Source organism: Rhincodon typus, chromosome 43, assembly GCF_021869965.1.
Source record: "Rhincodon typus isolate 14 chromosome 43, sRhiTyp1.1, whole genome shotgun sequence".
Lineage (NCBI taxonomy): Eukaryota > Metazoa > Chordata > Chondrichthyes > Orectolobiformes > Rhincodontidae > Rhincodon > Rhincodon typus.
In genome coordinates, this window is record NC_063374.1 from 7031387 (window position 1) to 7046005 (window position 14619).

At 43.0% G+C, this 14619-nt stretch overlaps 1 protein-coding gene across 2 annotated transcripts in view; it reads left to right on the forward strand.

The window, feature by feature from the left end:
* The window catches only part of frmd8 (FERM domain containing 8), a 30360-nt gene that overhangs the window by 12420 nt on the left and 3321 nt on the right, over positions 1–14619 (forward strand). For both annotated transcript variants that reach the window (XM_048619650.1, XM_020535499.2), the window contains exons 5-10: positions 1023–1081; positions 1943–2109; positions 3601–3819; positions 8351–8474; positions 9071–9220; positions 10278–10467. In XM_048619650.1, coding sequence (XP_048475607.1) covers positions 1023–1081; positions 1943–2109; positions 3601–3819; positions 8351–8474; positions 9071–9220; positions 10278–10467 — 909 coding nt within the window. The remainder of the gene's footprint in view (positions 1–1022; positions 1082–1942; positions 2110–3600; positions 3820–8350; positions 8475–9070; positions 9221–10277; positions 10468–14619) is intronic.

Genomic DNA, 14619 nt, shown 5'->3' on the forward strand with positions numbered 1-14619 from the left:
GTCAACCGTTATTGTTCACTGATTCCTCAATCCATCTCTCCCTGGAGTCCGTTGTCTTTTCAGTCCATACGCATAGTGTGCTTACTAATCTTTGAAAGGTGTTTCCATTCAGTTCGTGACTAGTCGAAATGCCTCCAAGTGTTCAGTAAACTGTGACCTGGTTCGCCATATCCTCCACCCCATCTTCTACAATCCTAGGCTATTGAGACCTGTTGCAGCACAGACTAGACACTTAGCATGGAAAGAGAAGCTCGTTTAAAGTGATTAAAGCAGCATCAAAATGGCATGTGGCGATTTTATTCAGAATGCATTGTGTGAGAATAATTGGAACAGAAGAGTAAAGATTTTTGTCTTTTCCCAGCTAGTGTTTCTCCCTGTATGTCAAGATGCACAAACATAGCAAATCCCCGATTTGATTTGTGGCCTGAGCAGTATTAACTGGTCTCATTCAGCGTAACACCTTTCATATTGGCACTTTAATGCTCAGACAGTGAGCTATCTGCTAAAGCTCGTATCTGGAAGTTGCCGTTCTTTTCCCCCAACCACCCACCGATTCTGCACTGCTGCTAGGTATATGGATATTGGCAGAGGATAGTGGTCGCCTCAACCGTGAGCTCTCTCTGTCCCACCTCACATGCCTAATTAGGCTAGATTTCTCCTTGTGCTTGAAAGTGAGGGTCTCCCATTTACGATTGAAATGACAAGTGTTCTTTACTCTGAAGGTTGAGCGTTTGTGTATCTCTTCCTAAGAGGGCTATGGATGCAGGGACATTGAATATTTTTATGGCAAAGTTCGGCCTTGACTAAAGAGGGAAGCCAAGCATATTGGTGTAGGAAGGCAAGTGGAGTCAAGGCTGTAGTCAGATCAGCCGTGACAGCTTGTTGACTGCCAAGGAGGCTCAAGGGGCCAAATGGCAGCTACTCCTAACTGTTTGTGTGGAAAATGCAGCCAGGTGAAAGTACTGTGTTTGTTTCCATTGGTGGTTCAATTGCTCTCTTAATGATATGTCTATGTCTGACAGATGAACCATCATTGCAGTTTCGAAAGAATGTGTTCTTTCCCAAAGGCAAGGAGTTACAAGTGAGTTCATAGTCTCAGTAATGATTTGAAATAGTACATAAACCGTAATGTTCTGTCAGGAACTCCAAATGCTTTACGTATGTGTGTGTGTACTATATAATAAATCGTCCTTCTACTTGCATAAACAGGGAATGCTGGAGAAACTCCGCAAGACTAGCAGCATCTGTGGAGAGAAAGAGTTAACATTTCATGTCAATAAAACCTGAAAGGTTCTAAGGAAAGGTCACTGGACCAAAAATGTTAATTCTGATTTCTCTGCACGGATGTTACCAGACCTGCTGAGCTTTTCAAGCAATCTTTGTTTTTGTAACATTGAGTCCACTGACTTTTCTTCAGAGACTTCGGACTCCTCTTTCTTCTAGTTGTTTGGAAGTGCTGAACTTTAGTCTTGCTACTTTTTTTCCAGCCATCTTCCATTTGCTGGTTCCCCTAGTGTGTGCTGCAGCATATAGGCCTATTTTAGTTTACAACTTATTTAGAACCTATTCTATTGTATACTGAAATGGGTCTGTTTGTGAGTACTGCTAGTATAAGACCACCTGCTACTGTAAAATGACTGAGGCGTAGAGTATATTTCCTGATATTGGAGTTGCGTTAAAACACTGGCAACGAGCTCTTAGAGACGAAGAATGAAATGTATTCAAAGGAAAAGAGCCATCAGTAATAGATTCTGCAGACAGCAGTGATTTCTTTTCAACCAAGTGTCAAATAGCTTTACAATCTGTCCACTAGTAATCCGTGCTGTTCCTGTACTGATTGCTGGTATGATTATTTATCAGTCTGCAGAAATTTTCACAATGTCTTACCCTTCAAAATTATTCCCTTGTTTTGCTGAGTAGTCAATATTTGTTGAAATTTCAGATTGCGGATGAGGGCATTCTCCGATTTTTGTACGAGGAGGCCAAATTTAATATTCTGGAGGGCCGGTACCCTTACGACATGGAGGATTGTCTCAAGCTGGGTGCCCTCACTTGTCGAATTGAGCTTGGTCCCTTTAATCAGGACCAACACAATCTGGCTGTCATCAGGTGAGGCTACTATTGATAACCAAGGAAAAGTATGGACAGATCCTGGCTGACTGAAATGGAAGTATTGCAAGAGATAATGGGTGGACGAGGGAGGTTAAATTCAATATACAGTGACTGACTGTTAAAGTACAAAGACCCAATGTCATTTTGGTTGCCAGTTTCCTTTTCTTTAAGTTATTGAGTGACAAAAATCATGCACAAAAGAAAATTTATCACACCAAAGATGTCTCAGTTCCTGTGCGTGCTTGCATCATGATGCAGTTGCATGATGAATTCTAAAGTATGGAAGTTTGCCACCTTGGTCCATCATGCTATGAGCTATTCACCTCTTTTTTTTTTAAAGAAAAAGTCATCTGGTAGCTTATTACTGTTTGTGGGACTTTGTTGTGTGCAATTTGGTTGTTCTTCCCGTACAGCAGTGAGTAGATTTCAGAAAAAGAAATACTTAACTGGCTGTAAGGTGCTTTGAGATGCCCTGGGGTGTAGAAGTGTTGTATGGTTGCAATCTCGATGATTGATTGTTTTCTCCTATTTCTTTTTAAACTTTTCATTTTAATCTCTCCCTTTCTAAAGCTGCTGTGAATTCCGTGTCCCGATAGGGTAAAGGGGGAAGGTATGATCTTTTGTGTGTCTTTGAGTTACCAACTCACTCAGCAGTGGTATTTCTTCCCTATTTCCTTTATCAAGGACTCTCATCATTTCACAAACCTCACTGATCTATTAAGTTTTGATGTTTTGATCAGAAAGGCTCCAACCTGAGCCATCTTTATTACTTTTGAGCCTTATTTTGAAAATGGTGTCACCACACCGTTCAGCTGAACTGCTTCAAGTGGAAAAATTTAATCCTCTGGTGCTACTGTATGTTGTGCAGTATCACCGGTCATGATTCGATGGCTGAAATAGCTTCTCTAGATGCAGTTGGCTCCTTCAGTGGCCAGATGGGAAAGGTCTAACATTTCAAGCCTAACCCTCCCTCTGCTAGAAAAAAGATGAAGTGATCATGGCCCTGTTGGGAAAATGTGCAGTTACGTTATAGATCCCCAGTTGATGTGGGTATTTTCTCCATTACGGTCGTTTGTGTCTGGAAGTCCTGCACTGAGCAGTTAATGGCAAACCAGGAGACTTGAGCAATGAACAGCCCTATCCAGTTGCAGCACTAACTGGGAGGAGCAAATCCCGTACAAAGCAGGATTAAAACTCAGAAATGGGTTTCTGAGAGTCACTTAGTGAGGCTCATTCAGGTCTCCTAGGTTTGTGGCTGCTGGCAGGTACTACAGCTGGATTGGATGCTTGTGGGATAAGTGCAGTGGGTTGTATCTGGAGCAGGAATCTAGGCTGACCTTTGTAACATCACATTACTGCTGTCTACAGCTCTGTACAACACATGGAAGCGTTTTTGCATTTTGTCTGTGAGTCATCTTATTCATTAGGTACTGCTACCTGAAACATGAGCCAGCTTGGGTTAACCTATTATTGTGAAATGTTTTTCAGGGAGAAACTTGATATGTTTCTTCCCACTCATCTGTGCAAAAAGCACGGTGGGTTCCTGGCAGCATTCCGGCCCCGAGGAGCCAAGCAGCATTGCTACGAAGAGGAGCTCCTGGAGTCCTTCAGGCAGCTGGTGGACGATGCAGCACGTGAGGAGCCAGAGGCCCTGAAACTGCACTACCGAGCGTATCTGGAAAAATGTCATCTGCTACAGTACTATGGGTAAGATGTGGGATTGGGTTGGCCTCCTAATGAGAAGTTGAAGGGTTCTGAGAGATTGCGCACACAATATGTGTGCAACCTTTGTCTGGCCTTTCATACATACATACAAATGTATAAATCAGGGGACTGTACAGACATTCAGTCCTTTGACTCTTGTCCACCATTCAGTAAGATCATGGCTTATCTAATTACAAGTACTGTATGTTTCCACCTACCCTTTGGGAGTTTGACCCACTCCAGGCAGAATCCATATAGTGTGGAAGCAGTCCATTTGGCTAATTGAATGCTCACGGACCCTCCGAGCATCCCTCCCAGCCCTGTAACCCTGCATCTCCCATGGCTAATCCGCTTAGCCTGCACACTCCTGGACACTACGGGCAGTTTAGCATGACCAATCCACCCTAACCTGCACACCTTTGGACTGTGGGAGGAAACCACAGCACCCAGAAGAAACCCTTGCAGACGCTGGGACAATGTGCAAATTCCAAACGGACAGCTGCCCAAGGATGGGATCAAACCCGAGTTCCTGGCACTGTGAGGCAGTAGCGCTAACCACTGAGCCACCATGCCTCCCTTTGTCGTTGTAGCCAGCAACTTCAGTAGAAGAAAGCAGAAAGTGTTTATTAATTTAATGGCCTTAGTTACTGATGTTGCCATCACATAATGCGCAGTGCATTGTGTGCACAAAGTTATGTGTCATCGTGATGTAGCATAAGATTTCTGTTTTGTGTGTGCACAAGACAGTGAGGGGGAAAAAGATCAAGGAATGTGGCAGAGTTATTCAGGTAACAGCCCCATTCCTTGAAGGTTAATTAATTTAGAGCAATCTGGCACTCCAGTCCTGAACATAATCCATTAATTCACTTAAGAATAGTCACAAAATGCTGTAAAAGAATCTCAATGATAGGCAAAGGCCTGTTTAAGCTGTCAAGTTTGTACTTTAAGTACCCTGACTAGCTCCACGTGGTATTCAACTCCATGCCATGCCTACCTACCCATTTTATCCTGAGGAAAGGTTTGCCTCCTGGCATTTAGGCTCTCCTGAGGAAAGTTGAGTAAATTTTTTGGCATTCTCATCTTGAATAGTTGGACTTTCTTCCTTTTATGCTTTTACTTTTGCCTCCCTTAAGTGTCTCATTTAAGTTCTCTCACCTTTTTAAAAAGGTGTCACAGAATTGTGCAATGCCTTAGAAACAAAGAAAATAGGTGCAGGAGTAGGCCATTTGGCCCTTTGAGCCTGTGCCAACATTCAATATGATCATGGCTGATTTTGCAATCTCAGTATCCCATTCCCACTTTCTCTCCATACCCCTTGATCTTTTTAGACACAAGGTCCATGTCCAGCTCCCACTTGAATATATCCAGCGAACTGGTCCTAACAGCCTTCTGTGGTAGAGAATTCAACAGGTTCACAACTCTGAAGAAACTTTTCCTCATCTCAATCCTGAATGGTTTACTCCTTATTCTTAGATTGTAACCCCTAGCTCTGGACTTCCTCAAAATCGGGAACATTCTTCCCACATCCAGCCTGTCCAGTCCCGTCAGGATTTTGTTTCTGAGATTTCCCCCTCATTCTTCTAAATTCCAGTGAATGCAAGCGCAGTCAATTCAGTCTTTCTTCATGTCAGTCCTGCCATCCCAGGAATCAGCCTGGTGAACCTTTGCTGGACTCCCTCCACAGCAAGAATGTCCTTCCTTAGACTAGGAGACCAAACTGCGCACAATACTCAGTGTGGCCTCACCAAGGTCCTGTATAACTGCAGCAAGACATCCTTACTCCGATACTCCAATCCTCTCGATATGCCATTATCTTTCCTCACCGTCTGCTGCATCTGCATGCTAACTTTCAGTGACTGTTCCACCATAGCACCCAAATCTCATTGCACCTCTCTTTTTCCTAAACTGCCTTGCTAGATATCCTTTGACTGAAGGTCCAAAGTGCTGCATTGCGGAAAAATGAACAGAAGTCTAAAAATTCATTTTAATCTACCTTTTTGGATGTGTTATGGCACAATTCTGGGGCAGCTGGGACTCAAAGAACCACCTGGCTCAGAGAGAGAGACAGCACTGCTCACCACAAAACCTGCAGTCTACATACACAGCTCCATCTATGAGCATTTAAGACCTGCCGAAAGCCTTTTGATCACCCGGCTGATTTTTTTTTTCAGAAACTTGGGGAAAAGATATTGATATAATAGAAACTTTATTCACTAGGGCAGAGACATCATTAAAACCAGAGTCAGCATATTCGAGAAAGAAAAATAGTGTTCAAGAAACTCAGATCTGGCATCATTCATGAAGAAAACAGAATTAATGTTCTGAGTCAAATGTGACCACTCTTCAGAACTAAAGAGGAGGAAGTGTAGTTGTTTTTGCTGTTGGAAAAGGTGGTGAGGCAAGTAGAACAAAAGGAAAGGCTAGAGAGAGAGAGATTAAAGATCAAAGGTGTTGCAGAACAAAGAGCAAAGGGAGTGGTGGTTGAAGATAGTCACTGAGGAATGCAATATACTTGTGAAAGTAAGTTATGGTAAACACATCAGACACCAGGAGGGAAATGAAAAACAATTGAAATGTACAAGGTGAAAAAGACAAACTGGAATTTAAGTTGGAGGGAAGAGAAGAACTACTTCAAGGTATGTATTTAGGAGAGACATTATGAAGCACCTTATTTAATGTAAAGCATGATTGTCCCAGACTTGTGTATCTCAATGCAGCAGATGCTTACTCAATTGTAAATTTGAAATTGCATGTTTTCTACGTGAGGATGTTAAGGGATATCGCGGCAGATTGGGTAGATGGAGTTAAGATTCAGATTGGCCATGATCTGATTGAGCCTGCCCCACGATTCAAAGGACTGAATGGCCCAGCTCTTTGACTTGGAGATGATACCTTACAGGGTATCCCCATCTCCTTAAAGCATTTACTTTTGCATTTACCAAAAAACTGGATAAGAGACAGTAACGATGAGTTCCAGCTTTGGCAAAATCTGATAGCTTGATATGCTATGAGGAAGACTCGGTACTGCAGGTCTGATTACTAAGGAAAGTCAGATCTCGTTGCGAGTACCATAGTTTGGAACCTTTGGTGATGCCACGTACCTGTAAGAGAAAATGCTTAGTGATTGACCCACATTTGGATTCCAGGCTATCCGACGTCAATAGTGTTTTTGCCAGAATTGCATTTTCTCAATTCTTGAGTGATCGTCTGCTTTGATGTGGTTTTTCTGTGGTCCCTGTTGTTTCTGATTCCCCATGGTTCTGTGTATACATTGAATTGAAGTCACGTTACAGGGAAATTACATTAGTGATAAAAGGTGTATAAATATATATTTTCGATTTGGATTTCAAACGGTCAGTTTATTTAAACCACAGCAGAAAGTCATTTGGACAGTGACCTAAGTGCACAAGAAAGCATGTGATTGCAGTTGTGTGCCTTGGAGTACCCCTCTAGAATTACAAATAAAATGTTGATGCTGTTGAGTTGATGACAGGCAGAGTAAACCCATCTAGTTTTGATATCAGAATCAAAGGTGCAGCGTTTTAGTTCAGAAGAACCCAGAAATTTGGTTCAGAAGGCAGAGTAGCTTCTGCTAGCAGGGGCAGTCAAGGCAGTTTAGGGTAATCGGTCACCTCAGCTGAAATGGTTTCTAATCTGTGAAACTTCCAAACTGGGAGAGTTTGGATAGAAATCTCCCATGTTATTAGAACTGTGTGTTTAGGTCATCAGAATTGTGAAAGGTTTATGCTAGCTGGAAAGGAATTGTCAAATTATGTCCATGGTTCAGCAAAAAGAAAGTGGGAAAAGTCAGTTAAGTAGAAGTTGTTTATAAATGCTGAAGTAGGAGTGATCTTGCTCTGGGATCAAGTCTCTAACAGACTCTGCTGTGAGTCAGATTGAAATTTTGTTTTGATGTTGGTGATAAGCTCTTTAAAGTATGGCTTTGTTGATATCTTTTGCATAGTAAACTTCTGTTGTAAAAGGTCATCTGTAGCCTTGTGTAAATGTATTTGTGAATAACTACACAATTGCAGAAAATTGAAACCATGATCTATTAAGCCAAATTTTGAGATGGAATCTGACTTGTCTGCTATTAGCATGTGCTGGGATCATAAAACAGTAATCAGCCATTTTACGCAATGATCTGATACATTGGTGTTTATGTTCCCATCAGCAACTATATCAGCATAATCATCTTCTACTTCCTTCTGTTTTTATCTGGCATTCTCCCTTAAATGCATCTGTGTCTTTGCTTCAACTCTTTGGTGGTAAGTTCTATTCTGGGGTTTTAAAAAAAAGCTTCTCCTGAATTCCCTATTGGATTTAAGTGATTATTTTATTTGGAGCCCTTGATTTTCTACTTTACGACAAGTAGAAATAGCTTCTATGTTTGCTGTTCTAAAACCTCTCAAGTTTTAACAGTCACCCATCCACTTTTAAGAGAATTCTGAACTTGCAATTGTTGTGCCTGTTTGTTATATGCTGTTGGTTCTGGTATCATCCTTCCTTCACATTTTGTCTCTTGTGGTTTCAGCTCTGCAATGTTCTCTGGGGAGATTGATAAACCAGTGCAGAGCTTTCTGCATCGGAATGGGCGGAAACTGGTAACCATTGCAATCAGTTTGGATGGTGTGTCTGTCATGGACAGTAAGGAAAAGGTAATACTTTTTGTTCCTTAAGCAGTCTTAATTGTCTGCCTGCTGGTCTGGTGTTCTCTGAAATGATCTGCTTCTCTGTGTCATATGATCAAATCCACCCGCAGCCTCCCATTGCTTATAATAATTAGGCAGCTGCACACTGCCAACAAGGGTAAAGGTGGTGCGAGAAATTCCAGCCGTGCATTGCATCACTGCTGGTACTGTTATGAGGTTGGATTTGAGCCATGCTTTTGAAAGTGTGGAGCAAGCTTTATACTAGCCAGATGGTGCTGTACCTGCCCTGAGGGTTTTAGATGGCGACAGTGAAGGGAGGGCTTAATCTGCACACCTGCCTTGAAAAAAGCATATTGCTTTTAGTGGAACCTATTATCCATTAAGACGCTAATAGAAAATCTGGATGAATCATATAGTTGGGATGCTATGACACATGTTGAATCAAACTCAGGCCTCCTTTGCTTTAGTTTCTCAAGTGCAACGTCATAATAGCCTATTGGAGGGGTGGGTGGCATGCCTAGTGTAAAACTAAACCAGCAAGGTGCTTGGTTTGATTGCCATTAAGAGTAATTGGTACCAACTCTCTGCATTTGCTCTTGCAGTGCGTGCTCTTGACCCTAGGTTTTCATGAACTGTCGTGGGAGTATACGTCCTCAGAGGACGAGGAGTTGGATGACATCTTGTGGCTGGAATTTGATGGAGAGGAAGGAGGAGCTGTTGTGAACAAGCTTTTGAAGATCTATTCCAAACAGGTACCGAGGAAGTAACAGTCTTCTCATTGTGGAATTTGCTACCACTAAGAGCAGTTAATGCATTGAAGGGGACAGAGGATTAGAAGCGTGTACTGATAGTGAGATGTAGAAATGTGAGAAAGACTTGAGTGGAGTGTCAACACGAGACCAGATGGGTGGAATGACCTTCTGAGGCTGTCCTGTATGGAGGACATACTGTCCAGTGTGCTTGGTCCACATGCTCCATGGCTGCCAAAGGGACAGAAATGAAAAATGATGATAGAGATGGAATTCAAATAATTATATCCCCTGTGCCAGCTGGATTCTATAGCCAGATGATTGTAAAAGTAATTTGCAGTTTATATATTTATGTTGCTTTCTAACTGCGCACACACCTTACTCACCAGGCGTAACATTTGTTTTGTTTTTGGACCTGGCATTACTCTGCCTTTCTTTGCCCTCAACCTGCTTTGAGTTTGAGTCATTTTCTGGTTCTAATTCAGTTTTCCAGCCTTTAGTATGTTTTCTTGACTTTAAAAGGAGTGAAAGTTTGTTTAATTGTTGGAGATTGGGAGGCAAAGGCAATGGAAACATTGCTTAAATGCAAAACAATATCTTGTCCAGTTAAATGACTATTGAGTTCATACTTACTTTTGAAGAACGTGGAACCAGCAGCTGTTATAAGTTTTCATAAGTTTATTCACATTATTTGTATGAAGTGGAGGTGGGCAGAAAGAAGTCGTGCCTGGTTACCCCAAATCAAACAGGATATCCAAGTTAGGTGAAAACATGACCAGGTGTTTTATTGTACAAGACTGACCAGGAAAATGTTTGGTTAGTGCTCACACTCTACTCTACCCAGCCTCATTGTTCCTAGACTAAAAGGCTTGGAGAAATTAGCCAAAGGTTCCTGTTCTGGATTGCTACTTGTGGACTGAGATTTTGACTGTTGAGTGAAATGTGGATGGGCAGTGATTCATCCTGCAGTTGAATAGTCCACCTCCAAAAAAGCCGCTCCCTCGGGGTGAGGATGCAATGAAGTGATGCCTCGGGACTAATGCTTGGTGTATCTATCTAGGCGGAGTTGATGAGTGGAATGATCGATTACTGCATTGACTTCAACAACACCTTCGAGGCGCCACCAGCGCAGGATGCTGTTGCTGCAAAGCCACCGAGACCAAAGGAGAAACGTGGCAAACTGAAGCGGCAGAACAGCGTGGTGTGCAATCGGATCCAGCAGCTGTCAACCATAGACTATGTGGAGGAGGGTAGGTGGCCTGCTTGCTTGTTTTTTGGGTAGCATCTGCTAATTACTGAACAATTAGTGGGTGAGAGTCATGGGCCAAGCTAACTTGCTAATCGGTCAAGGGAGCGTGACCCTCAGCAGAGTCAGCCTTCTCTTTTGTCTTTGCAAATGTTGGCCTTTTCCTGGATGGCCTGAAAATTCTGGGTATGTTTATGTGAGTACTCTGGATGGATGCCATACCATTTCCTGTCATCAGAGGGTGCTGCTGCACTGCACAATGGCTCCACAATCCCGACAGTGCAAATAGAATAATTGCATTGAAAACCAGATTTGTTAATCCAGCAACAATCCAGAAAAAAATTACCCTTCAAATATATGTTGAAAAAACATACAGGAAATGATAGAAACCTAAATGAGTGAGGAAATCAAATAATCCATTCCCCTCTGAGTAAGGTAGGTGATGAATTGGAATAAAAATGTGAAGACTGGCATGTGAAAAGGCAGTCGGAGGGATCTGTGTACTAGTAACCTGTTGCTGCTGGCTGTTAATTCAATTTTCCACTTCTCCGTCATATTCCAAAATTAAATCCTTACGAGGCTGAGAACGTAGCTCCAGTGCTTCAATCTGTTTGGATTGCCAGAAGGCCTTTGACAAATACCGCACAAGAGGTTGCTAGATAAGATTAGAGCCCATTGTGTTAGGGCCAACGTACTGGCATAGATACAAGATTGGCTGACTGGCAAAGGCAGAGTGTGGGGATAAAGGTGTCTTTTACCGATGGGAGTCGGTGACTAGTAGAATTCTGAGAGGGTCAGTGTTAGGACAGCTATTCATGTTATACGTTAACGAGCTGGATGAAGAAAGTTGAGGGCATTGTTGCCAAGTTTACAGATTTCACAAAGGTAGAGAAACAGGTATTGTTGAAAAAACAGGGAGGCTGCAGAAGGATTTGGCGTGGCTGGGAGAGTGGGCAAAGAAGTGGCAGATAGAATATAATGTGGGCAAGTGTGAGGTTATGCACTTTGGTAGGAAGAAGAGAGCTGTAGACTATTTTCTCAATGGAGAAAAGTTTCAGGAATCTGAAGCACAGCGGGACTTGAGTCCTAGTTCAGAATTCTCTTCAGGTTAACATGCTATCAAATGCAGTGTTATCATTCACTTCAAGACGGCTAGAATACAAGAGCAGGGATGTACTCCTGAGGCTATATAAGGCTCTGGTCAGAATGCATTTGAAATATTGTGAGCAGAATTGAGCCCCGTATCTAAGGAAGGATGTGCTGGCCTTGTAGGGGGTCCGGAGGAGGTTTACAAGAATGATCCTGGGAATGAAGGGCTTGACGTATGAGGAGCAGTTGAGGACTCTGGCGATTAGAAGGGGAAGGGGGTATCTGATTGAAACTTACAGAAAACTGAGAGGCCTAGATAGAGTCGATGTGAAGAAGAGGTTTGCCCTAGTAGGAAAGACTGGGACCCAAGGGCACAACCTTCGAGTGAAAGGATGACCCTTTAGAATTGAGAGGAGGAAGAATTTCTTCAGCCAGAGGTTGGTGGATCTGTGGAACGTATTGCCACAGAAGGTTGTGGAGGCCAAGTCATTGAGTGTCTTTAAGTCAAGATAGATAGGTATTTGATTGGCAAGGGAATCATGGATTACGGAGAAGGCAGGAGACTGGCGTTGAGAAACATATCAGCCAAGTTTGAATGGCAGAGCAGAATTGATGGACCAAAAGGCCTAATTATGTTCCTGTATCTTATGGCTGTTTCTAAGTGTAGTCACTGGGTGGAGGGTGCAGAGGATATGCTTCCAGAATTTGGTATAGATTAATGCTGGCATAAAGGGTGAAGTCTCTGTCAATGTATACTGTGGTGTTGTGGACTGGTTCTGAGTAGGAGCTTTTTTCCCCCCAAACTGAGGAATTGTGAATGCCCAAAGGGTTGTGGACCTGACTGCCTGGTCTCTCCCATGGTGATATCACTCCCAGGGTAGCCCTGGAGTGGAGATGCGTTTTGACCATTGTACACGGAGGCCTTCTGTGACCAGTGGGCATTGCAGAGGTTGGAGTACAAACCCCCTCCTGTATTCAAGTTTTCATTTGAAATTTTGTAAGTTTCACGTTGGGATTTGAATTTTGGTAGTCTGTTATACGAACTGTCAGTTACCTATTTTTTTTACATTTATTCAAATAAAGGAAAAAAGACACACCATTTGCTTACAAAGTGAAGTTACAAATATAGAGACTGACTAAAATTGTTTCCAGTACTATTCTTTGTCATTTAGCTGTCTGGCGATGAGCTGTGAGGAAGGAAGTGTATGTAGGTCGGAGTATCCGGAGGCATGGCAGGAAGAGACTGTTTCAAGTGGAACAATGACTAAGGCTACATTGATTTTAAAACGAGGCATTGGCCCGCCTTAACTCCATTGTAAATCCAAACAGCAACAGTTATAGAATAAGCCACCGGTGAAGATGCTTTCAGGTGATCAGAGAAAAAAGGATGCTGAGGCTCATAGAATTGTAAGAGGTGTCAGCTAAGTCTCCATTGCTGCCCTGCAGGATTGTAGTGTCAGACTTTTCAGTACTTTGTGAGAATGGTTCCAGGGATGAGGAGTATTTGTTATGAAGATAGGTTGAAGATGTTAGACCTCTCAAGGCTGAAGGGAATTTTCAAAATCCAGGACCTGCACAGAGTAGATAATAAGAAACTCTTCGTTCTGGTAATAGAATAGTGGAAGTGGTGAAAGCTGGTACAGTAACAACATTTACAAGGCATCTGGATGAGTACACAAATAGGAAGGGTTTAGAGGGATATGAGCCAAATACTGGCAAATGGAACTAGATTAATTTAGGATATCGGGTTGACTTGGACAAGTTGGACTGAAGGGTCTGTTTCTGTGCTGTACAGCTCTATGACTGAAAACAAAAGGACATAGATTTAATCGACAAAAGAAGCAAAAGCTGTGCAAGGGTGAATTTCTTTTTCATGCAGTGAGGGTTTGGTTCTGGAATAGAGTGCCTGTGAGTGTGGTGGAGGTAGATTCAATTAAATCGGAATCAGGCAGTTATTTGAAAAAGAATCATAGAATCCCTACAGTTTAGAAACAGGCCATTCAACCCAACAAGTCCACACCGACCCTCGGACCATCCCACCCAGACTCGTACCCCTACCGTTTCCCTGTAGCCCACCTAATCTACACATCCCTGAGCACTGTGGAACAATTTAGCATGGTCAATCCACCCTAACCTGCACATCTTCGGACTGTGGGAGGAAACCGGAGCACCCGGAGGAAACCCACACAGACACCGGGAGAATGTGCAAACTCCACACAGACAGTCGCCTGAAGGTGGAATCGAACCCGGGTCCTTGGTGCTGTGAGGCAGCAGTGCTAACCACTGAGCCACCGTGCTGCCCCATAAAGGGGGAGAAGGCAGGAGAATGGTACTGAGTAATTTGCTAATTTGGACAGCCAGTACAGCCTTGATGGGCTGAATTGTCTCTTTCTGCACTGTAAGAATTGTGGTCAATTATCACCTAACTAGTTGAGAACAGTAAGGGTGATGTAAATGAACAGTGGCTTTTACTTAAGGTAATCTTCAGACAAATTTATCATTCCCAATCTCTTCCCCACCCCCATGCCAATAAATGTGGCTGTCTTTGAATGCTTGTACTGTAGTCATTGCACTGTATGTTAGCACAGTGACGCACTGTGCCCTTTGTAGCCGCAACTGTTCCTGCATTGAGTGAATAGTGTGTGTCAGGCATTAGGGAAAACAAGTGTGGAAAGGGTCTTATTCATTTACAAGAATCTGTCCAGTGTTGGTGCATTTCCAGGTTTCTGCTGTTAGAGAGCCTCTGTAAGCTGTATTTAGAAAGCTTGTTCCAGTTTCAGGAAAGGGGCATTCCATTATTTCAGCATCTTAATCGGTCTTCTAGTGTTCAAATGATCGCATTTGTAGCCTGCAGCCTCCTGACCTTAAACTCTCCTCCTCCTGTCTCTGTCTCTCCACCATCTCTCCTCACAGCAACCGCACCACCACTACCCCACCTCTCCTTCCTCCAATCCATCCAGCTACCGCTACCGCTACCGCTACCGCTACCACTACCACTACCACTACCGCTACCACTACCGCTACCACTACCACTACCACTACCACTACCACTACCACTACCACTACC